Source organism: Balearica regulorum, chromosome 4 (genome assembly GCF_011004875.1).
Source record: "Balearica regulorum gibbericeps isolate bBalReg1 chromosome 4, bBalReg1.pri, whole genome shotgun sequence".
Lineage (NCBI taxonomy): Eukaryota > Metazoa > Chordata > Aves > Gruiformes > Gruidae > Balearica > Balearica regulorum.
The window spans coordinates 71,898,531-71,923,551 of NC_046187.1; the positions used below are offsets into that span (position 1 = coordinate 71,898,531).

The 25,021-nt window shown below is 38.8% G+C and overlaps 1 protein-coding gene across 4 annotated transcripts in view; it reads right to left on the reverse strand.

Moving 5' to 3' along the window:
• Positions 1–3,726: 3,726 nt before the first annotated feature.
• Positions 3,727–25,021, reverse strand: part of MSANTD1 (Myb/SANT DNA binding domain containing 1) — a 37,017-nt gene continuing 15,722 nt past the window's right edge. For all 4 annotated transcript variants that reach the window (XM_075750757.1, XM_075750756.1, XM_010305424.2 and 1 more), the window contains 2 exons: positions 14,834–15,118; positions 3,727–4,761 (listed from right to left, as the gene is read on the reverse strand). In XM_075750757.1, the coding sequence (XP_075606872.1) occupies positions 4,521–4,761; positions 14,834–15,118 (526 nt within the window). In that variant the 3' untranslated portion in view covers positions 3,727–4,520. The remainder of the gene's footprint in view (positions 4,762–14,833; positions 15,119–25,021) is intronic.

Genomic DNA, 25,021 nt, shown 5'->3' on the forward strand with positions numbered 1-25,021 from the left:
TTCGCAAAAGTGATAGCTATTTATGGAGAAAATTATAAAAGACATTCTGTGTCCATTAATATATTGCCTGGTTGTGTGGATAACTGTTAAACTTGGCAAGGCCTGAAATCTTAAAATGCTTCTCCAATTTGAAGTCAAGGAGTAAAAAAAAATAGTTCCAAACTATTTAAATCAGCAAATTGTTAATATCAACATGAGAAAATGCTGTTTAATTATAATAGGATCCTCCTACAAATTAATTAACCTCTCTAGTTTGTGAAAAATATTATTGCTTCCAGATATTTGTCCAGAGACTTATTTTTTTCTGATGGGGAAAAAATTGTCACTAATTGCTGTACGCTATTTATAACTTGTCTAAGTTATCTGTAGGAGCTGTTTATTCAAAATATACAGAATTTCATGTGTGTTAGCTCTTTGTATTCATACTGTAACTTTTCTCTTTTGACATAATGTTTTTTCTTCCATTTTCACTTTCCTGTCTTTTTAAATGTTGTGTTCCTTCTCTTCCCTGTAATTACTAGCTTTGTTTGGAGGCATTTACTTTGCCCGTTTGCCTAACATATTTTTTTTCCTATCTTTCATCACAATCCACTTCTCCTCAGTTGCTTGCATGTTTCCTAATGTCTCATTTTCTCATCTGCCTCCTCAGGTTCCTTTTCATTCTATTTTTACATCACTTTCAAAGTCACCTACCTCCAGGCAGTGTATTTCCTCCCGTTTATTTTTTCCATTTGCACCATCTGTGTGTATACATGTAATACAGGCACTTCATTTAGTGAAAGCGATATCATGCTGTGATGACCCCCCCTTACTGCCCTGAAAATTAGAAATTTGTTTTCCTGTGCTACAGTTTATTTGTTGATCATGCTTCTAGTAGTCATGAGGGAGTCCCTTTAATGTCATAGTTACAATGACAAACTCGAGTAACCCTTGATGTGCTCTCCTTGAATACTTATTACACTCTAAACTTGCTACTCACACAGATACAGCAGCAGCGTCTCAGTTTTGCAAAACCAGGAATTCTACCAAGCGTTTTAGTTCTAAGCAGGTCTTTCAAGTTATAATTAGTCTGAATATCTCAAACATTCAAATATCTTTACCTGCAGCTAACTGTCCTGTATAGATGAGAAATCTGTGCGTACCTTAAAAAAAAAAAAATTAAAAAACCCACCAAAAAAACCCCAGAAAAATCACTCAACCTATTTTTTTCAAGTAAATGTTCAGTCTTTACTAAAACACAGCAGCAAAAAGAAACTCAGGGTAGGTAGGGAATTTTCAGCCTGTTGTCAAAAAGAGCATTAGAAAAATTCTGTCATACATGAAACTAGTTGTATCTGTCAACAGCAGTGCTGTGTTCATTCTCTGGACAAAAACATGGCTAGAACACAGATAATCTGGAAGGATGGGAATAATGCCTTTTGATAAAGAGATGAGGTTTTAAAATTGAACTTCTAAATTTAGCTACTAAAAAATCATATTTCATATAGAAATAAAATCTCACAACCTCCAGAAAACACCACTTCTTTTAATGCAGTTATGTAAGAGAAAGTTCAGAGTCTCATCTAGAATGCTGTATATCATTCTGATCATTCATCTTTAAAAAGGATGAACTCAAAGAGCAAAATTAGCAAAACAGTCATCACAATGATCCCTACCTTATAAAATAGTATTATTCTTTTGAAGAAGGGCTGCATGGGACATGACATCTGGCTCTCAAGAGCAAATGCTGTAGAAAGTGGCAAAATCACAGTGTTGATGCAAGAAGAAATTGCCATAAATTGACCAGAAGCAATCCTAGAAGCAATCTTCTAAACTGCAGCTTACCCACCTGTAATGCAGCTCTTCTTATAATTATGGGGACAAAACTCCTAATTCATTTTAGGACACATTTACAAAAGGAATATGACATGGCTGCTTGTGGTAGCAGACAAAGAATCAGTGGATTTCCTCCATTCCTGTGTTCCTACAGCTATGGAGTTATAACTTTCATAGCATGTAAGAAGAGGGGCTACCTACTCTATGGTATGAGGTTCAAATATGCTGCCATTGTTATTGTTCATTAATTGGATTTAATTGCATAAGGTTCGAGTAGATAATATCAGTAAATATTATTAATTCCCTTGGAGTCAGGGGAGAGTTTCTTTATATCTTACTGTAAACAAGTTAAAGTGTCAGGAAGTGCTACAACATGGATACATCGACCTACCTGAATCTGTGACAGATCTACATGTGGAATGTACAAAACCATCACAAAGCACAGAATATATATTCCCTCTCTCTTATATGCCTGTCTGCATGACAATGCTCTTGCAAGTATTCTGATCACCTGCATGACGTTCGGAACAGTCCTGCTTTTACCAGTAGTTCTGCAGGCAGAGATATAATAAGGTTTCATGATTCTCTTTCAGATATGACTAATTCAATTTACATACACAAAACTATTTTGAATTGAAAGCTGGAGGACAACTGGTTACAAGGGCATGGAGTGATAGGACAAGGAGGAATGGCCTTAAGCTGAAGGAGAGTAGATTTAGATTAGATGTTAGGAAGAAACTCTTCACTCTGACGGTGGTGAGGCACTGGAACAGAGAAGCTGTGGATGCCCCATCCCTGGAAGTGTTCAAGGCCAGGTTGGATGGGGCTTTGGGCAACCTGGTCTAGTGGAGGGTGTCCCTGCCCATGGCAGAGGGGTTGGAACTAGATGGTCTTGAAGGTCTCTCCCAACCCAAACCATTCTCTATGGTTCTATGATTCACTTTTGCTAAATGTCAGCTATTATCCTTTCTTTGCAGAATCACACCACGCACCTGCCCTTTTTCCAATCACCCTGTAATAAAGGTGGAGTGAAGGAAAGTTATTTCATTTACACTTCAGCAGCCACCATTTTCTGCACGTTCAGTCTTCTGCTACATTTGCATTATCCTGTTATCATGAATTAAACTCTGTAGGAATGGGCCACATTAACATACTTAATCATTCGCAATTTCATGTCTGCAGGATCTTCTAAAAATATTTCCACATATTATTAATTTGCTTGGTGAGTATAACCTTTATCCTGTTCACCAAGTATACAGATTAATCAGTGGGTCTGGGTTTTAAAATAGTTTAGTTATCATTAACAGAAGCAACAATATGTTAAATTATATAGAAAAATGCAAACACCTTCAAAAACAAGGGGACATTATTTGATAGTGGGAATGGAAAATGACCTGAGTTCCTAGTACTAACATTAATTCTATACTTCTGTATCTGAATCCAACCTCCAGTCTTGCAAATACAGTGAAAGCAGCAGAAAGATGTTTTTCAAGGAGAACACAAAAAGAAGTGGTATATAGGAAATTCAGCTGAAGAATTTTTGAATTTATGTTAAAGGTTATTTCAACGTCATATTTCATCGAAGAACCAAACCTTTGCTGGTACTTCATGTTAACGACTTAAATGCAATCCTTTATGCCTCCGGCTCCCTCTTGTGGTGTATCAATGTTGATCTGCCTTACAGACCACACCTTAAAACATCTAATTGCACACCGACGTCGTGCCACCAGTAAACGCTACTGTAGAGATGTCAAATGTTCTTCATGACTTCCATCTCTATGGCATCAGTATAGGAGATCTTTACTCTGCAATTAAGAATTAAAAACCTTTGGCCATGGTTATCTCTCCCAGTATTTTTCACTACTGAAGTATACTATCTACCCAGCAATAATAAATAAGTTTCTTCTTTTTCTTTATTTCATTTGATAGATTATATATATATGTATATACACACAGTACAATATTTTTCTTTTTTGATAGAGAATAAATGAGAATTTTCATTGCTGGTTGTTCATTAAGTCAACAGATTCCAGTTAATAATGAAAAAAAATTAAACATTTAATATCAAAAGCAACTTCAAGTATCTTCTATACAGTTTAGTATTCGGTATATAGTAAGGTGGTTTGGAGGTTTTCTTTTTATATCAAAAGTGTATTTGAATAAACTATTTTTACCCTAATACTTTAGAGTACTATTCATATCAGGCATGGAGTTTAAAATTATGTATCTCATGGTCCCCACTAGCTCTTCACAAGAACCATAGGTCACTTGTACAATCACAGCATATGTTTCAAAACAGGGTTTAATCATCAGCAAAGTCAAGATGCAATTACCATGTTTAGAAATGCACTATTTCATTCTCCTAAAAGAGGTCAAGCTATAGTCCTTGGTGTGAAGCAATATACAACACCACTGTTTGTAAAACAATACCTGACCTAGGCATAAATAGTACTGAAGTTCCCAGAGCTATTCATCTCTTAACCTTTCCGTATAAAAATAAGTCAACTTAGGCATATATTGCACTAATTTTATCATACTGGATAGCTCTCACCTTGCATTATCTGTTCTCTTTGCTTAACTAAGATTACACTAAGCTTTTAATTTCCATGGAAAACCTGGGAATAGGGCAACAGACACACATACGGTGTGCAATAAAGGGATATCTATAATATCAATAGTAATCTCAGAGGCATTCACAAAGGAAACTACACATTAGATTTGGAAATCATCTTCTCCAGTAGATTCATCATTCTCTCCTGTAACTGTAAGCTTTGAACTTGAATGATGTTTTGCTGATCCAGAATCCTGCGCACTTCTCTACAGGTTTCTTCCATAGCTCTACTCAACTTCTTTTGTTCTTCCAACATGGCCTCCATTAATTTTAGCTTCTTCTTTTGGAAGCTGCAGCTTTGCATTTTTCTTTTCTTAACTGGTCTTTCTTCAGCTCTGAAATGTGAATAGTTGTTAACAATTAAACTCACATTTATGAAAAAAAAAAAAAAATTAGAACCTAAAATTCTATACTACATTCTTGACCAAGCTACAACATAGTCCTATTTTTAACCCCCGCTGTGTTCTCCGATAAATTCCCTCTCAAGTTCATAGCAAAACATAAGTATTTACTGTGTAATTGCATAGTACTACAGACTGTAAAAAAAATAAAAATAAAAACCAAGTTTTTAAATCTCATTGTTTTTAAGAAGAATTTTCCATGTGGAATACCAGGGGTTTTTTTTTTTTAATCTTGATATTTTTTACATATTGAATTTATAAACCATATTGCGAGAGACATTTTGCTCATCTGGCCATTAAAACCCCAATTCTAAAACTGCAATAACCATCCAATCCAGAGAAAGCGCTGCGCTGTTATGTGTGGTCGTAACTTACAGCTCGTTTTTTAAAGCATCGCATCAGTAAGGCTGATCCCACTACAGCATACTAGTCTCAGAATTTGCCCTTGCACTGAGACACAGCACTTGCACTGACTGCTTATTTATAAATTGCATCTCAAAACATTATAAACAACATAAAAGCTTAGCAGGATACAGCTTACAAGATTCCCTCTTTTCTTACAGGTCATGGATTGATCACATTTCATATTTGCTTTTAGAGGCATTTGCCAGTTGCATAAGATATTTTTTAAAATTTAATGTATTTGTCACAAACACAGGATACTATGGCTACCTTCTTCTCATATTTAGGTTAATGACAAGTTTTATCAAGTATGATCATTAACAAAACAAACCATACTTCCCTTCAAACTCCTAACATTTTAACAAAAATTTCGAGCGCATTATAACCCTCTGCCTATAGTTTTGTTTTCACCATAATATAAAGAAAAGACTCTGTTTTCAGTATAGTAATTCATTGCTATTTGGATTAAAAAAAAATGTTCTTCTGAAATTCAAAAAGAGTATTTGTAGCTCTTGGAGAACACCAGAGTGCCGAATCTAAGGCTGTCTATGTATCCAGTCATGTTGATGTTCCTCCAGCCAAATGTCTCTAGGCTCTCAGGGTATAAAAGTTAGACAAACACATATCAAATTGTATATCCTCATCTGAAATCTGTAGAACTGCCATGTGCAATTGGGGTAATATTTTAAGAATTTCCTCTACGCTGCATCATGCTGAGTTTCTGGTTTAGAAGAAAGATAAACCTAGCAATACAGACAGCACTCTCAAGATGTGTAGTTCATGTGGCCATCCTAACTTGGGGTGACAGTGCAACTCGTGAATTCAAAACCAGCCTAGACAGCGTACAAGTCAGAACACACACACAGAGAGATCTGTTTCTCTTAACCTGTAATCTAAGAAAGAAGCATGCTGAAGTGTGAAGGAGGAAGAAAGGCAAGTAGAAGGCAAATGTGTACTGCACATCTTAAAAACCTCCAGTCACAGCTGAAAAACTTCTTTTCTAACTTAAAGCAACAGTTCACATGTTCATTTACATTTTTTGTAACTCCAGAGTAGAGTCCCCAACATCAAAGTTATCTGCTGATGGGTCTTGAAGTCCCTTCACACAAAAAGCGATCTCAGTCGTGTTCTGCCAAATGCAGCATCCTTTCGGGGTGAAATGCAATAATGAGAGAGCACAGTTCTGAGCAGTATACCATGTCAACACCTTGCAGATTTCAAGGCATCCTTGAATAAAGATAACTTGAACTCTTGAGGAATGTGTTTTTATTAAAGCGAAGAAGGGGAGTGGGGAGGGAGGTCACTTAGCTGTGGCAGATTTGTATCATAATTTCATTCATGTCCTTATCCTACTTGACAGGCTTTGTGCAACAGTGACTGTGACATTCAAATCTCTCAGCAAGAGAAATAAACAATCCTAAGCACCTGAAAGACTTAATGCAAATATAACAAAAAGACACAAGCCTCTTGACATTTAAGAGTGCAATGACCCAAAAAGGGTGAGGTCTATGGAAAGAAACAAGTGGATTAAATTAAATGCTATTAAAATCTTAGAGAAAAACTTTAGAATTGGTCTTGAGGGAAACTGAGTACTGTTTAGTCATTTAAATGTGCTGTCCCCCCTGTGCATAGGTAAGAAAGAACAACAATCCTCCTTTATAAATGTACACTAACATGGTAAACAAAGACCACTGGCTTTCAGTTATAAAAGAATTCAAAGTTACTTCTACAATTCAAAGGGCTTTACCACCATTACACTGCTTTGATGATGCTAAGGGAAAAGGGAAGTCATCTTTATGCTAAATAAAACTTAGATGGTATACAAAATAAAGTCACCTTTGCAGATTCTATATGCCATATTTTGTTTTGGACATCAAATAAATGTATGTAAAATAAATACATGCTGCTCTGCTCAAACTGTGGGTCAAGCTTGTAGCTGATCACTGAGATAATCACAGCCAGACAATCCTGCAAGAATGCATCTTGGCTGACAGCAAATTCTGATTGCCCCCATTAACTCTAAGGGCCAGAATGATTTGAAGTGTGGTTCTCAAAGAGGTCAAGCAAGTGAAAAAGGTCTACAGCAGCCAAAGGACAACACTGAATCTGTTATTCCAAGGTTCCCATCACTGCACTCATATTCATGCTTGCTTTCTGGTAGGCAGAGCAAGAAACTTTCTGAAACTATGGTATTATTTTAGCCAAAGTCACCTTTTCAGTTTAAACTTGTCTTCACCAAGATTTAATTATTGAAAACTCAATGGATCTCTATCCTGTTCCCTATAGAGTACTAAACAGGAGGAGCTGGAAGCCATTGTACAGCAGGAAAAATATGATATAGTTGCCATCACGGAACATGGTGGGATGATTCGCACAACTGGAGTGCTGCGATGGATGGCTATAAACCCTTTAGGAGGAATAGGCAAGGAAGGAGAGGCATCCCACTGTCAATCCCATTATCAATGATCTGGATGAGGGGATCGAGTGCACCCTCAGTAATTCTGCAGATGACGCCAAGTTGGGCAGGACTGTTGATCTGCTGGAGGGCAGGAAGGCTCTACAGACAGATCTGGACAGGCTGGATTGATGGGCCATGATCAACTGTGGGAGGTTCAACAAGGCTCAGTGCCGGATCCTGCACTTGGGTCACAACAACCCCAGGCAACACTACAGGCTTGGGGAAGAGTGGCTGGAAAGCTGCCTGGCAGAAAAGGACCTGGGGGTGTTGGTCGACAGCTGGCTGAATATGAGCCAGCAGTGTGCCCACGTGGCCAAGAAGGCCAACAGCATCCTGGCTTGGATCAGAAACAGTGTGGCCAGCTGGAGTAGGGAAGTGATCATCCCCCTGTACTCAGCACTGGTGAGGCCACACTTGAGTACTGTGTTCAGTTTTGGGCCCCTCACTGCAAGGACGCTGAGGTGCCAGAGTGTGTCCAAAGAAGGGCAATGAAGCTGGTGAAGGGTCTGGAGCACAAGTCCTGTGAGGAGCGGCTGAGGGAACTGGGGTTGTTTAGCCTGGAGAAAAGGAGGCTGAAGGGAGACCTTCTCACTCTCTACAACTACCTGAAAGGAGGCTGTAGCCAAGTGGGTGTTGGTCTTTTCTCCCAAGTAACAAGTGGTAGGACAAGAGGAAATGGCCTCAAGTTATGCCAGGGGAGGTTTAGATTGGATATTAGGAAAAATTTCTTCACTGAAAGTGTTGTCGATCATTAGAACAGGCTGCCCAGGGAAGTGGTTGAGTCACCATCCCTGGAGGTATTTAAAAGACGTGTAGATGTGGTGGTTAGGGACATGGTTTAGTGGTGGACTTGGCAGTGCTAGTCAATGGTTGGACTTGATGATCTTAAAAGTCTTTTCCTACCTAAACAATTCTGTGACTCTGTGATTCTACTAGAAAGTAGCTATAGTAAGACCTCTTGTCTGAAACAAGAACTGTCTCCTAGAGCCACAAGAGGGCTTATGTCTTGTCAAAATAAGCCCTGGTGAGAACGGTCCTTAATAAGGAATGAGAGAAAATCTGAGGCATGTCAATGGTACTGTGCTGCATTGAGTATTGTGTGACTTTCTTGGCAATTGTGGCTGCTATTTGGTTTTTAATTTCAATCAAAAAAAAACCACCATGAAAAAAGGAAATGGAGTGATTTTGATTGAAAGATCTAAAATAAGCCTTATTTTTAAGAGAAGAAAAAAAATTTTGAAGTGTTGTCCTAGAGTCTGTACAGGATTTTATCTATTTTTCAGTTAAACAAATGTGGTCCATCAGGAACCTGTAAGACATATAACCATATGTCCAAGTCAATAACTGTCTTAGGTCCAGAGAGGAAAGAGAGGCAAAACATTTGGAGAGGGTTTTATGATCACTCACAAGTCCATAGTAAGAACTTAGAATTTACAATCCTCTCTTCTTGCAGAATAGCTCTTAAAGGAGAGCTCTTGAGAAGGGGTCTACAAAAGAAGGATCTAAAGAATCTAATTTAGGAGTAAAGGACCCTCAGCAACATGAAACAATGTAAAATGTCCAGTGATGTCTGAAGGAGTTATTTGAATACTGAAGTGTTTCCTCAGATACTGAGCCATCTTTCTTGAGAAGTTCTAGGTCTCCTAGGTAGCATGCCAGACAGACCTCTCCAGTGTCAATAACTTTTTCTAAAAGAAAGTCAAGAGGGAAGCAGAGATAGGAACATGGGTTCAGCACTGAATAATCCACCAGTACCAGTATCCTCAGATAGTTTCAGCTAGGAGTAAGTCTAGTTTGGCAATCTACAGGCATGAGCATAAGAAATGATCAATGTTTGCTGTAGCAAACACCAATCGGTTCCTGTTGCTGATTCTCCATGTTGCATTCCTGGGCAGCCAACACCTCTGTGACAGTAGGGGTGCAACAGATCCTGACAGCATCCTCTGCCAAAGAAGCACTTCCACTCTTTGCCAAGCCTAGTCTCTGAATGTAGGTTTTGAAATCTGGAGGTAAGAGGGGTCTAGGAAATCCAGGACCTCAAATACAATCTGCTGATATTCTTGGGCCTCCAGTGTCTACCACAGGGATCCTCCAAGACAATTGGCACTGGTATTCCCCTGAACACACAAACAAAGCGTGGAAGAGCTCTGGCATGGGGACCACGTTTCAAGCAGAACCTTGCAAAGCTATTTCCACACTGTGCTCTAAAACAAACAGGCGGGGTTCACATGAAGCAAACCAAGGGAAAGAAAATGTTCCCTCTCTTCTAGGCTGAGCAGAAATAACAGTATGTATTGGGGACCAGGAAGAACAAAGCAAAACCTCCAGATAAAATTAGGCAAGATATTAGGCAAGTCTCAAATGCATTTGCTGTCCACTTGTCTAATATCAATTTAATTCACTGTTCAATTAAAAGTTCCTTGATTGCCTACACTCACCCAATAAGGCCCATTTCAGGGATGTGTGTGAATAATTGATGAAGCAGGAGTTGAATACAAAGAGTAGTCTGTCTATCAAAATGTGTTACCTCCACAAAAACATAAAAACAAATATTCCTTTCTGACTACTTCATGGCAAATGGGTCTCTGGTACCATCAGTTTCTGGAATTTATGACTTTCAACTACAAACAGCTGTTTCTGGCTTGGTTGTGCTTTTTTAGTTATGTACAAATCTGAGACATCTTTATGGAAAATAATCAACAATTATCTGGAAATAATATTAATATTAATATTAGACATGGCACAAAGATCTTCAGAGTTTGAGGACTGAGAATCAAGCAACCTGGATCTTCTAGTAAACTAGCTTCAATCAAATGCAGCTAAATGCATTCAGGAATTAATGAGACTCATCCTTGAAGTGTAGAAAAGAACCACAAAAATGGCTTGGAGCCTGGGCAAAGCATCTTACTATGATAACAAGTCCGCATAAGGAGTTAAGATGCACTACATAATGCGCATAGCCTAAAGCTCAAACTGCTTTGTAGACACTGCCCATTCAGATTTTAAATAGCCATGGCATAATTTCAGAAAGATTAAAGGCTTTGCCAAAACTGTTATTTCCTGGATTAGCATCCTCACCAAGTTTTAATGCACTTCTATTAAGCAATTCATATCTTGATTAATTCACATTACCAAGTCTTGCTCTATCTCCATGTGTAAACCTTCTGTACCAAATTATTTAATCAACACCTAAAAATTAAAGAATACCAAAGATGGTATGATCATGGTACTCAACTACCTTGAGGCAAAAAGTGAAAAATACTGAAAGGGTCTCCATTATAGTGAAAAGAAAGATAAATAGAAGTAACATCCGAAAGTTTAATTCACTACATTCACATCAGAAACAAGGCACTCGTTTAAGAAGGGATGAATCACTGGAACAGATGAATTCTCCATCTTCTGAATATATCAGATCTAGACTGGATATCTAGTAAAAAATTTCCAAGAGTCAAATGAACCATAGGAACAAAGAAGCGGAGGACAACAGAGACATGGGGCTCCTGAGTGGAGCAGTCCTCTGCTGAAGAGAGCATGTCACAGAACCCCCTCCATAACATTCCTGGGCTCCACACCAGAAGAACTGAATTCAAACACATGGACGGTGTTTAACAGGAAGTCAGACTAGATGACGTGGTGGGTTTATTACGGTCTATTAATCTACGAAAGTAACTCTTTCACCCCCCTTTTCAGTACGATAGAAATGGCATAACAGATGAAGTCTGAACCACATTCACTGTCTGTATAATTATTTTCTGTCATTACCATAACAGTGAAAATAAAGACTATAAATTAATCCATAGGGTGAAAAAAGCACTGTTTTCAATTAGATAAAAAGTTATTTATACTGGTATCAGGAATTCAGATTGAAAAGTTTAAGCTGCGGTACAAGACTCCACCACATTGCATTATATTATCTGACCATAATAGAATAATTCTATTATTGTCAGATGTTTGATGGACATTGCAGTATAATACAAGCTTTGTTGATGCCCAAGAGCAGTGTTAGAACAATACCAAACAAATAGCAGGCACCCCATTAAAGGGAAATAGGGATTCCAAATGTTTTTCTCATCTGCAAATCGCAACAAAAGAAAAATTAATTTCATCCCATGTTAATTGTACATCACTAACTAGCAAAATTGGATTTTTTGTAAGAAGGTCCCAAACTGAAAGAATTTCAGATAAAATGCGAAGAATTTTTAGCCTGAGAGTATGTATGTATTGATTGAAGTATAAATCTTGACATTTTTCTCTATCATGAAAGCTAAGCATTAAATTCAGTAATTTTTTTAAGTTTAATTTAAAAAGCTATGTAGCCTCCTGCTATGTTCAAGGAGATTGTGGAAAATACATAGCTGACAGTCAAAAGCTGTATTTGAGAGTAAAGTTTGCAGAAGTTTAAAAGTTGACTTAAAAAGATACTGAAGAAAAAAATCCCACAGCGTAAGCTTACTTTGCACACTTGACTGATCTGTGTATAGTCTGCCTTATAGAAAAATAAGCAATATACAGTTGTAAAATATACAGCTGTAAAATGCATCTATATTTTACATACGGATCTGTGTGTGTATTTTTCAAAATATGTTTCAAAATAATTGGTTTGCATAGCCATAAAGTACAAAAATTGAGAGGGAAATTGAGGACCTGAAACGTTCTTTTCATTTCAAATCCCAGTATTGTCTTCAGTTCCTTTTTTGAATCTGTTAGATCAGCTGTGTACCATTTAGAGGCAAGGGCATTTACAAAAAAAGCCAAGATGGACCCAAATTTTGTATGTTAATTCCTTCCTCTCTTGTTGGCTATTTCAAAGTGTTTTTCAAATACAGGACTACATACTAATTGCTTAAGCTGAAAAGTGCTTCTCAGTTCATAATTTTCCATTAGTAACTCTAATAGAGCTATCTGCCTTGTCTTGCCATGGCAGCTGTAAGTGATTTTAACCCATCTGATATCATTAGCAAGCGCTGTATTTTCTGCTGGCCAAAAAAGGGTTTCCTACTCTTCTCTCATTCACCAGGCTATACCAAACAGGTCAAAGCTGTAGAAGCTTTTCAAAACCCCCTATGTCTATTGTAACACCACTCTTCCTCCTTCCAGATGCATGCCCCACATGCACAAGTGCCTTCTAATTTTTATTCGGATCACGATGCGCACCTGAAAAGTCATACTAATCTCTCAAGTGGTATCTACCACTCAACTTTTTCTTTTCTGAAACGCAGCAGAACTGTATTTTAGCTTGTGAATATGTACATATCTTGCTGTTAAGTGACACGCACGATACTATATTGCACAACATTCTTTTATAGTGCATACTGTCAGAGCATGGCTGCATTAGTAAGTTAGGGAGCGACGTATTACGGAGGTCCTACCACACTGACAGCTGAGCTACCCTTCCCTCCAGCTCCAAACCCTGGTACACAGCCATCCTGAGCAGGCAACAGCAGCGCTGCAGCCTGACCGACTGCGAGGACCAAGCATCGTTACCTGCCATACAGACTTGCAGCCAGCTGAATTGGTCAAGTAAAGTTAAAATATTTTTTACTAAAAGAGATTAGGTAATTACCTTGGACAAAGGTAATTACGAAACCTGAAGCTGGCTAAAATGCATTATAGCCTAAATTTTCCAGACCTTATCACTATGGAAATAATTCCATTAGAGTGGTTTAAGTCCACTTTAGCTGTAAACGAAAGCAGCTACATGAGAGTGGGAGTCCATGCGCAGACTGTAAGCACAACAGATACACGTTTATGGTTGATTAGCTTGACTTCTGTGATGGCTTGTCTACACTCTAAAATAATGAAACCTGGCGTGGTGACCTCTGTCCTCCCCTACCAGTCACCTATTGTACAAAATCTTTGTTGTCCTGCAGTTGTCCCTAAGATGAAGAAACTTTACATCTGGTATTTTTTAAAAGTCAGATGTTATCAAAGAGTCTAGTGAATAAACTATACCTCATATTTGTGGAAAAGTGACCTCTAATTAAATATTAAATAATATTATTGGAAATCAAATTGTGAACTGGGAAAAAAAGTTATTGCGTAAGAAACGTGATCTCGGAGTTTTCAAATCCTAAAATCAAGAAAGATTATGTATCAGGGATATCAACTACTTACAATGAACTAGGATGAAAAGAATTGTTGCTAGTCAACAAAAAGGTTGCTACAGTTCAAGAAAGATACACTCTAATATATATTCAGTTGCCAAAAAAAAGTTTTTAAAAATAATCAGCTATTCAAGGACTATTTGCTTGAATAATTGAATGAATTTACCCTGGTTTTATTAATCCAAGAGCAGGCCTGGAAACAATAATCCAAACTTGTTAGGTTGGTTCTTGTCCCAGCTCAACACCTTCTCAGTTGCATGACTGGCAGATAATTTTACTGTTATAGTTAGAGCCTCACAGACTCATGATAAGGATCTCTAGAATCAACTTTTTTTCCTGCCAGAAAACTGTAATCAACTCTTATTTCACACCACTCTGGATGAAAAATGAGACCAGTAAAATCTAAAACTTGTATCAAATGTACAACCCTGCCTTTTGTTAAAGCGCTGCCTTCCAGAGAACTCCAATCTTATCAGAAACGGAAACACGTTTGCATTCTCAAACTAGCATTTACTTCGAAAAAGTGACATTCTCAATTGTATTTAAAATGTTGCAATGGATTTTCAAACTGCATGAGTAGCATTTCAGTGTCCGCAGAAATATTTAGTTTGCATCTTTTCACCATTTTAATATAGCTGAAGCCAGAGAAATTTCATACTCATACCAAAAGCAAAACTCGAGCACACGAAAAATCATCTAAGCAGTATGTTAAATCTCTGAGTGCGCTGCAGGACTCTCTTGGACATGCCTATACTCCTATTGTAAACACTCTGCCTCACGTGAGCAGTGACACGCATGCTGAGTTTTGGCAATATTACACAACTTTTTGCCCAGTCCTCCTACTCCCTTCCAGTCTCTCTTAAAGGAATAAAGGAAATGCCCTAATTCAGCAAAGTGACTGAGATTGGGGAACAGATCTCATTTGTGATTTACATAAAAGATACAACAGCTGTTAGAGAAAAATGTGCTAGGGTGTCCCCTTTACATAGCAGATCCGGTTCACTCTGTGAAATACAAGAAAGGGGGGAAAAATAGATGCTACCTCAGCTTGTAAGAAAGTAAGCTTGACGAGCTCTCTGAATGTTCATCTTCAAAGCACTCTTCCCTTCCTTCATATGTAAACTGGTTATATGGCAAATAGAGAGGTGTAGACTTAGCTGATGGAGACTGCGAGGCCTCCGTCTGTGATGTAGAAGGACCTGGTTGCTGATTTTCATGCATTTTCACATCACTGTGGTCTGTCACTTTGGATAAGATCCTATCAATGGTTTTGTAGTAAGGCCAGTCAGGTGCAACGGTTTCACTGTCAGTCATGCATTTTAATTTCCTGTAAGAAAAGGCATACAACATTAAAGCTTGTTTTCCTATAAAAGTACTTTTCATACAGATCTTCTGTCTCAAAACACTTGTTCTGGTCACATTTAGGAGTCAAACTGAATGCTTTTAATGAGAATAAAATTAGACACTTTTTTCTTTTAATCTCCCACAGAGCCTTTCAGTTTCTTTTCCTAGTTTTGACCTGTGATTAATAGTTGCATGTAAACCCCAAATGAAATTAAATACAAAATAAAGAACATTACAACTTCCAATAGAAACAGTACTATGGTGGTTGTAGAGTAATTTTTCTCCCCCTTACAGAGGGCCAGACTAACCAGTCTGACAGTGGTCCCTGACAACTAGAGTAGGCAACACCCCACAGCCTTTACCAAACTACAGGCAGCCCTGTCCTTCCATGCTTTGAAGAATGAACATTTATTTTCCATGATAAATACAAATGGCTATAAAGATAATTCATATCCTTTTCCTAATGTTGCCTAAAAGCTCTGAATTGCCCAGGTAAACATCCTAGTAACAACCATGAGATATAGATGTTTGCTCATCTGTTGCAGAATAAAGATCAGTGCAGGAAGAAGTATAGAATTTCATTAATATACAAAAAAAAAAAAAAAAAAAACCAAACCAACAAAGACAGTTAATAAGTCATTATAAATAGCACGCACAAAAACATTACAGTGAAAGGACTATCAACCATACCTTGTCTTTCACATGCATCTTATTATGAGATCTATTATTCACTCCTAACACAAAGTTCACTGCTATCCTACTTGGTACCCACTGCTATTTTATTTACTTTTACTGAGAAATATAAAACTGAGGTGTATAGATGAATTATAAATCTCAAAGAAACGCTAGTGCCCAGTTAGAGTCCCAAACTTTCTTTTTATTTGCCTTTTCCAGTCGTTATTTTAAATCAAAAATGTAGCAAGGGAACACAACAGGAAAGGCAAGACCAATGACAAACGCTCCATTTTCATAAACCAAATTTCATTCAAATGAACAAAAAGCTGAACCAAATCTAATTCTTCCAGCTAGCAGAAAAAAAGGATAAAAACTATTCCTGGACACCTGGCCCACCCCCTTTTCTTGAAGCCTGTCAGGTTTTTCCTCCTGAGAATCCATCCTGCCCACACCAGTCCTGCAAAGGATAGAATTAAATAACATGTAAACATGATAAAAACAGTGCCAAACTTAAAAGTGGGAACTTGAAATTCTTCCTTTTAAACAGCTCTCAGCCTAGAGTAAGGGGAAATCCACCAGTGAGGAAAGAAAGCAGAAAGATTTGCTTAGATTTTAAAGCCATTTAAGGATTCTTCTTTTTTTCTCTTGTTCTTACAAGGTCTGATGAGCTTTTCCATCTACTTAGAAATGCACATCATAGTCCTGCATAGCAAAGCCTCCACAGCCATCCATATTTTTATGCCCTCTATGCATTCAAAATTTTAATTTCATACATGTTTCACAACCTGCTGCTGCGATTTCATAGTCAGAGAATATCTAGCACAACCTACAAATACATGCATATCCATCAAGCACAGATACAAAATAGCTAAATACAGGGCTGACAGCAACCATCACTTGATATTCATTATTTTTAGTTCAATTGTTTAGGCTATTTGCATGAAGAACATACCAATTAAACCACTATAAGCTACTAGCCAAGTCCACATTCCACATTTGTTTGCCCATGTTGAAAGCCCCAGTATATTCAAGCAATGGGGTTTCAAACATTACCACCCTCAGCTGCTCACTGCAATGCATTCCCCGTGGTCGGTCATCCCCACGGGCGAGACAGCAAAAAGCCGTGCATGAGCACATCTCAGCCATGCCAGTGCAAGGTCCAGCAGCTGCATTATGACTTCACGGGACAGGGTTTGAGCCTTGAGGACAGCAAAACACTATCCCAAAAAGGATGGGAAAAGCTCAGAGCTGCTATTCCGCTGACTCTGCTCTGGGGGTAAACTTGAGTTTAGCCTAGCGTTAGCCAGGACCCCCAAGTTCTCATCAGCAGAGCTGCTGCCCAGCCTGTCCGTCCCCAGTCTGTATCAGCGCAGAGGATTCGACCATCCCAGGGGTAGGACTTTGCATTTGTCCTTGTTGAATTTCATGAGGTCCCTGTCAGCCCATCCCTCCAGCCTGCCCAGGTCCCTCTGAACGGCAGCCCTGCCCTCATGTGCGCAGACTGCAGACCCCCAGTTTGGCAACATTTGCAAAATAGTGAACATGCACTCCACCATCTCCTCCTTTGGGTTGTTGATATTAAACAGGGCATGTCCCAGTACAACCCCCTCCATCCTCCACTTGGAATGAACCTCTAGGTAGAGCACAAGCCATTAACTACCACTCTTTGAAGCCAGTGATCCAGCCAGTTTTTCACCCAGCTGGTAATCCATCCATTTGGAGTATAACATCTCAACTTGGCTACAAGGATGTTCTTGGAGCCATGTCAAAAGGGTTTCTACTGTCAAGCTAGACAACATACACTGCTCTACCCTCATCCACAGATGTAGTCATTTAATCACAGAAAGCAAGCAGGTTGGTCAGATATGATTCTGACTATTTCTAGTCACCATCTTCTCCTTCACACGACTGGAAATTGCTTCCAAGGTGGCTTGCTCTGTGATCTTCCCAGGCATTGAAGGGAAGCTGATCAGCTTTTAATTCCTCTTCTTGCCCTTTCTGAAGATGTGTTCAACAGTGGCCTTTCTTCAGTCACCAGGGACCTCCCTCAATATTCACAGACTTTCAGAGATGATTACTGACTCAATCCTTTTCCACTACTGGTATTTCCTCTAACCGTGCTCCAGGCACAGCAGACTGAGACCTGGCCAATGAAGACTGAGATAAAGAAGGTACCAAGTATCCTCAGCCTTATTACTTGCATCTGCTCTCGCTAAACCATCCACCCCATTCACCAGCAGGCCTACATCTTCTATGTTTATTCTTTTACTACTTAGCAGAAGTTTTCATGAGTGGGTATTTTGCCCGAGTAGGTCAGTACCTTGGGTTTTATTTCTGAGGTCAGCTGTGTACCTGGACCCCATTTTTGACAAAACTATCATGATTTTGAAGAAAGAGCTGTAGTTTAGCCTGCACAGCTGTAGGATTGCAGCTATATAAACCCGGGTATTTCTCTGGCTTGAATGCATTGAATGGATACTAATTCTTCTACTTCTGACTGCTTACCATAGCTCTGGCCTAAGAAAAGGGATCACTACCAGGAGGTAGGCAGAGAAAACTTTGTTAGCTTAAAAGCAGCACCAACAGCAAGCATCTACTTGTATGGAGTTTGGCTCATACATAAAGAAAAAAAGGATTAAATAGATGGAGAGGTGAGAAGATAAGGAGGAAAGGAGTGTCAGTCCTTTGGAAAGAAGCAAGAATACTGCAGGTAGAGGCAAACAGGAGAGCATTCACTGGAATAGTGGGGATGGTTAAGCTTTCTGGTAAAAACAAATCAAATAGCGGACTTAGTAACATTATCATAGAATCATAGAATGATTTGGGTTGGAAGAGACCTCAATGATCATCCAGTTCCAACTCCCCCCTGCCATGGGCAGGGACACCCTCCACTAGACCAGGTTGCCCAAAGCCCCATCCAACCTGGCCTTGAACACTTCCAGGGATGGGGCATCTACAACCTCTCCGGGCAACCTGTGCCAGTGCCTCACCACCCTCACAGGGAAGAATTTCTTCCTAATATCTAATCTAAATCTCCCCTCTTTCATCTTAAGGCCATTACCCCTTGTCCTATCACTCCATGCCCTTGTAAACAGTCCTCCCCATCTTTCCTGTAGGCCCCTTTAGGCACTGGAAGGCTGCTAAAAGGTCTCCCTGGAGCCTTCTCTTCTCCAGGCTGAACAACCCCTAACTCCCTCAGCCTCTCTTCATAGGAGAGGTGCTCCAGCCCTCTCATCATCTTCATGGCCTCCTCTGGACTTGCTCCAACAGCTCCATGTCCTTCTTGTACTGGGAACCCCAGAGCTGGATGCAGTACTCCAGGTGGGGTCTCACAAGAGCAGAGTAGAGGGGGAGAATCCCCTCCCTTGACCTGCCTGACACACTGGTTTTGATGCAGCCCAGGACACAGCTGGCTTTCTGGGCTGCAATCGCACGTTGCCAGCTCATGTGGAGCTTCTCATCCACCAACACCCCCAAGTCCTCTTCTCAGGGCTGCTTTCAATCCATTCTCCACCCAGCCTGTAGTTGTGCTTGGGATATTAATATCAAGTTTCAGGATTCACTTCAAATATTTTTTCCCACAACTGTCAGAAGTCCAGAAAACCTAGTGAGGCAGCTAAGAGTTTTTGCCTACATTGAGGTAAGCCTAACCCTAGCAGAACTGAAATATAAAAGAAAGATGAATTTACTGCTCTAAGTCAGTCATTACCATAACTTATCATATCAGGTCTTAGTTACATCCAAAATGTAAAGTTGTTTTTTGTTTGTTTGTTTTGTTTCTCTGTAGGTTTGGTTTGTTTGTTTGTTTTAATGAGAAATGAAGAAGTTAAAAAGAAACAGGACAATAGTAAGGCTGGCATGTAAAAGTCCAGTAATGAGAGACTAAGATGAGCCAAACATTCAACACTTTCAAATTGGGCAAATCACTGCCTGAGTCAGCAAGCCAGGCAGAAAAATTAGGTAAGAAACAGGGGTAAGTGAGAAAGGCAGCAGAGCTTGGAAAATAAATTCACGGTGAGTTTATGTAGACCTGTTGCTGTTTCATGAGTCTCTATTAAAATCCAGCTGAGAGTGGAGGCAACTGAGAACTCCAAAAATTCAGGCATCAAAGTCGAGTTTCCAGTAGACAAATATCTGAAGTTTGAAAAACACTGTGAACCCAGTTAATCTGAAAGGTAGTTGCTTGTCTTATTGCAGAGAAGTGAATAAATTAATGGGCTTTGAGATCCTACTGCCAAAATGCTCTGCTGAATGGACTGAGACACCAGTTGGGTAATTTGTGCTGCCGTTGACCTTTCTTCAGACTTTATTCTCTGTGCCTATTAATCCACCTTCTAAAATAAAATTATTACAATATTATGCTCTAGATAGTTTTTTTTTAAAATCATCGATATTTAGTCAGTAAAAAAGTAAGCAATCTGTAACTTGCTTTTTTTTTTTTTACTCTTTCCTCAAAATACTATTGCTTTTTTATTATTATTACAGTATTTGATATTACTACTTGCCTTAAGGAATGGATACAAGATCCATCTCCTGGGGTTTCTGAGAAAAGCTTTTGAAATAAATAATAGCAACTGTTCATGAACCAATCAATGGTGAGGAAATGAAAGAGGTATGAAAGTACAGAACTAAGTTGTGCATCTGCTATAAATTATTGAAATTAAAGAGAAAGATGTTAAAATATTCAAATTTAACTTTCTGCAGTAATTTGGCCACACTTTTATTTTATCATTTGCTGTAGCAGAGGTCGAATATTCCAGTTGCTTAATCTCATAGAGTATAGCAACGTATTACATAAGCAACATTGTTTAATTGCTATCATGTACACATGAAAATAAAAAATTAGACTAATCTTTTATTCAAATCATGAGACAGATTCAAATTTACCAATCATTAACATTAATTGACTGTGATTCAAATCAAAAAGCAACAGCTGCATCCTGTTTCCTAGGCTTTGGGGAGGGTGATGTTTTTGAAAATAATAAATTTGCATTCACACAGTTCTTATTTTTAAACATCAGAGGGAATTAGTCAAAACTGTGGACCACTGTGCAAGCTATACAAACCCTGCTTCTTTTTCATAAGCCCATGTGTATTATGTCAGTGGAAATATTATAACAACAGATGCAGCGCACTGCTACACATTAAGATCAGCATATGAGCCATGACAGGACAGTGCTTTCTTTTAGAAGGACTAATTACGGGTTTATATGTGCTGAATGCCCCAAATAGCCTACATAATAGAAAGAATTCAGCACATATTCCAAGTGATGCTAAACGGCAAGAGCTGGCATGCTAATCTCAGCAAAACTTTTGATGACCAGCACATCAGAAAGCTTAACTTCAAATTCCAGCAGGTTTGACTCAGCCCTTCCTCCTTCCAAGACGGAGAAATAGGGAAGTTTACGCAGCTCACCGTACAGGTGTCTTTAAAACCGACTATTAAAAACCTGGTGGCTGATTTATCCACAGCAGATATTACAGATTCTACTGCAATTCCTAAAAGCAGAATTTTACTCAAATGCCCCTGCAAAAAAATTTTTCTCTCCACCTATGGTGCTGTGCGAAATTTTCCACTCAGCCAATTTCCACAGTGGATGAAATGGTCCTTTAATATATTGAGACTCCAGTAAGAATTACTTCAGGTCATGGTATATTTTTGCCTGAATAGTTTCCTCGAAATGCACTTGGACTACGGTAATGCAGCGGAATACAGGAACCGCTCCCAGATCAGCCCATCATCCCGCTGCCTCACTTCTGACAAAGGTCAGTGCTAAATACTTCAAGAGTCATTTTGCTGGACAGGTTTTGGGGGGACATTCACCCCTAAAGACCCTTGCTTACTTTTCCATTGACAGCTAGTAGTATCCTGAAACCCATTGTCTTTTATAACACTAATTTGAGACAAAGAATGTCTGCATTTTTGTTTAATAAATCTAATCTTTAGTAAAAATAATAATAATAAAACAACCTACCATGCTCTCTTGGTGTCAATGATTTTCAGTGGTAACGAGTTCCACATGCTTATTATACAGTATAATACAAATTTATATGACTTTAAATAGTTTTACGTTTCTTGCCTTGCAATTCCAATAAATAACTTCTTGTATTATGGCAAAAGAAATATCTGCTTTATATTCTGAAAAATAGTACTGTATATTTTTATGCACCTCTAGAACTCCTCTATATTTCTTTGCCTTCTTTCCAAGCAAGTCACAAACTTTTCCATTTCTCTTAATAAAGAAAGCTTTCCACATCTCAGCCTAATTGTGTTTTCTAAACATCATCTCATTCTCTTGTCACCTTGTTGAAATATAGGGCAGTCAGAAATAAACACAAGAATTCAAGGAGGAAATAATGACATAAAATAGATTTCTATAATGGCATTTTAACATTTGAATAACATTTTTACCTCAGATGTGGAGGAATGGGATACGATCACCCTAAAATTGCTTTTATAACGGATGCTTACATGCACTGAACTACACCTGAACTAACTTTATCTGGCAGCAGAAAATTCCATGTAGGATCCAAACATACCTAGAACCAGGGTGAATACTTGGGCTGTGAGCATGTACCGAGCTCGGTGCCCCCATAAGCGTGCGCATAGTTACATTAGCTGCAGCAACTGCAATAATTACTGACTAAGAGACATTCCTCCCCTACCTGGGTATACGTTTGTCTGACTTTGACTCCTTCTGCACAATGAGTAATGGCTTTCACTGAGCAAAAGAAGTGAAACAGTATTTACAGGTCTGCATCTTAAAATGCTATGGGATCCTCAGCCTGGAAAACACCATTACAAATGTGTTCACTGCTTTCTATTTTAGATCCTTCAATGTTTCATAGCATTAAGATTTGTTTCAAGAGATGTCCCAAGATAAGACACGCCACTTTCAACACTGAACTTGGTTAAAAGGACCAGCAGAAATATTCAAGTACTGCTTTTTCATTTCTTGAACAAAAAAAAAAGTATGTATACATGCATATACGTAAGTATAGCGATTTCTAGGACAGAAATTTTATTTTCTGTTATGAAATTGTGGCACATCACTAAATAATACTATTATCTGATTAAATATTCTAATTCAGTTAATTTCTGACTATCAAAGTAAGGCTACAGACCATAGCATCTTTGCAACACTGTAAACAGTTGCCTAAAAGAGTAGTCCTGAAGCGGTGGGAAGAAATAACCACTGGGGTGCAGAACACCCCCCTCGTTCCTGCTGCTGGTGCTATGTTCTCCCATGTCACGCGCTTACTAACCCTACGTAATCATTACAACGTGTTATCTCAAAATAGAGCTTTTTTCCACACTCTCAGGATCATCTTTTTCAGTTTATGCCACTGTGCAGCGATGATGCCCAGAAACACAGTGAGGTAAAGCATCTTCCTCAAGTATCCTGCAGGCACCAAAATGTGGATTAAAACTCAGCTGCCTCACAGCAAAGCAGCAGCCGGTGGCAACTCACATCATTTACAGTTTCTTCACAACGTTTCCTATCCTCACACAGCCACAAAAAGTACCCAGAAAACTAGAAATTGTAAGTCATAGCTTTTGTTTGTCCCTGTCCTCTCTACCACCTCGCCTTGAAAGCAAAGCACACAGGCGTGCTTTGGATAAGAACAAACAATAAGAAAGATGCATTTCATATTCAGGAGTACAAAATGAAACAGCACCGTGACAGTGCAAGGCAGTTTTCTGACTCTCCTAAATTAGCATCTTAATCAATAAGCAGGGAGCTGCAATGCACTGCAAAATAAAAAAGCAGCATGACAACGTGCAAGAGAAGCAATCTTAGAAGTTCACAGAAACATAATAAGAATTTTTTAAAAAGTGTTGTGTTACACACACACAGAGTGTATATACGTGACTGATTATATTTCTTCCCTTCCCCAAATCCAACTTTAAAGTAAAAACATTAATTAGAAAAGCTGAGATGGGTTTGATTGATGACAACACTGAAAATTTAGAACAAAGGCTGACAGAAATAACCTACTCCACTTGGCAATTACGGCACTTAAATATCATGCAGCGTTGCTAGACACCTGTAAAATCTCGGTGCCACGAGATGTATTTCTCAGCAGGGAGGACTGCAGATTTAGCAGACTAAGCAAAGGCCTGGTAGCCAACAACTCACGACTTCTAAATCTGCATCCGAGTGTGAATTGCTGGATGATGCTGGGCAAAAATTTATCATACTTCCAGCTTTCTCATCCACAGTCTGGGTGAAGAGAATTGTAAGGATTACAGCAGGGCTAGTAAAACATTTTAGAGACATTAGCATTTGCTACAAAACATCAAGTTTAATATTATGGGAAATTATGGTAAACATTATGCTTATGGCTGATACAAATGTAGAAGAAGGACATTCAAAGTTAAGGGGTTTACAGGATTTCCCTAGTTTTCTATTTGACGAGTAGTCTCTGCATTAAATACAGTAAGGGTGCCCTACAGAAAAGCGAGCAGTTTTAACATGGTTGCCTGCTGTAATAACCTTTTTTATTATTAATACAAGCTTTGAGGAGAGATTAAATAAAAGAGTCACATATTTGATTTTCTTGCATTACAAGCACATAGCTAAAATCACCACTCAGGATTTCCAGTATGAGGCAGTTTGTGCCTCACAGAGATAAGAATTAAAAAAAAAAAGGGGTGGGGGGGGGAGATATGCAAATATTTCTGTTAAGTTCTAATTATTTTTTTTCCCTGCAAACAACAAATGCACAAACGCCTCGCATTTTCTAAAGCCAACTTCCCCTCCTGACTGACACTGCCTGTTCTTTATCATCCCCTCGTAGACACCTCCGCCCTCCCCCCGACTCCTTTGGAGCAGTATTGACGGTGCACATCGATTCTCTCTCTGCAGATATAATAGTTCTTTCGCTGCTGCTGCTTATAATTATAGCAATGTGTGTCACTCAGTAATAAGACATTCAATTATTCTCGGCCCCGTGAAGTGTAACCCTTCAACTCACGAGAACAAAATCTAGGAGCTTCAGCCCCCCAAAACATTATTCTGTTTTTGGTTTGTTTTTTTTTTTTTAAACTTTGCCTTGCAATACCGATTCTCACTGGCCACTTCAAACTGCAGGAGTTTCACTGCAAGGAACTGCTGCCAGGCTAACACAATCAGTCCCCTCAGCAAAGAGGAAAAAAAAAATAAATCTCTTTTCCCACTAAATACATTTCCATCTCTCTGCATCATAA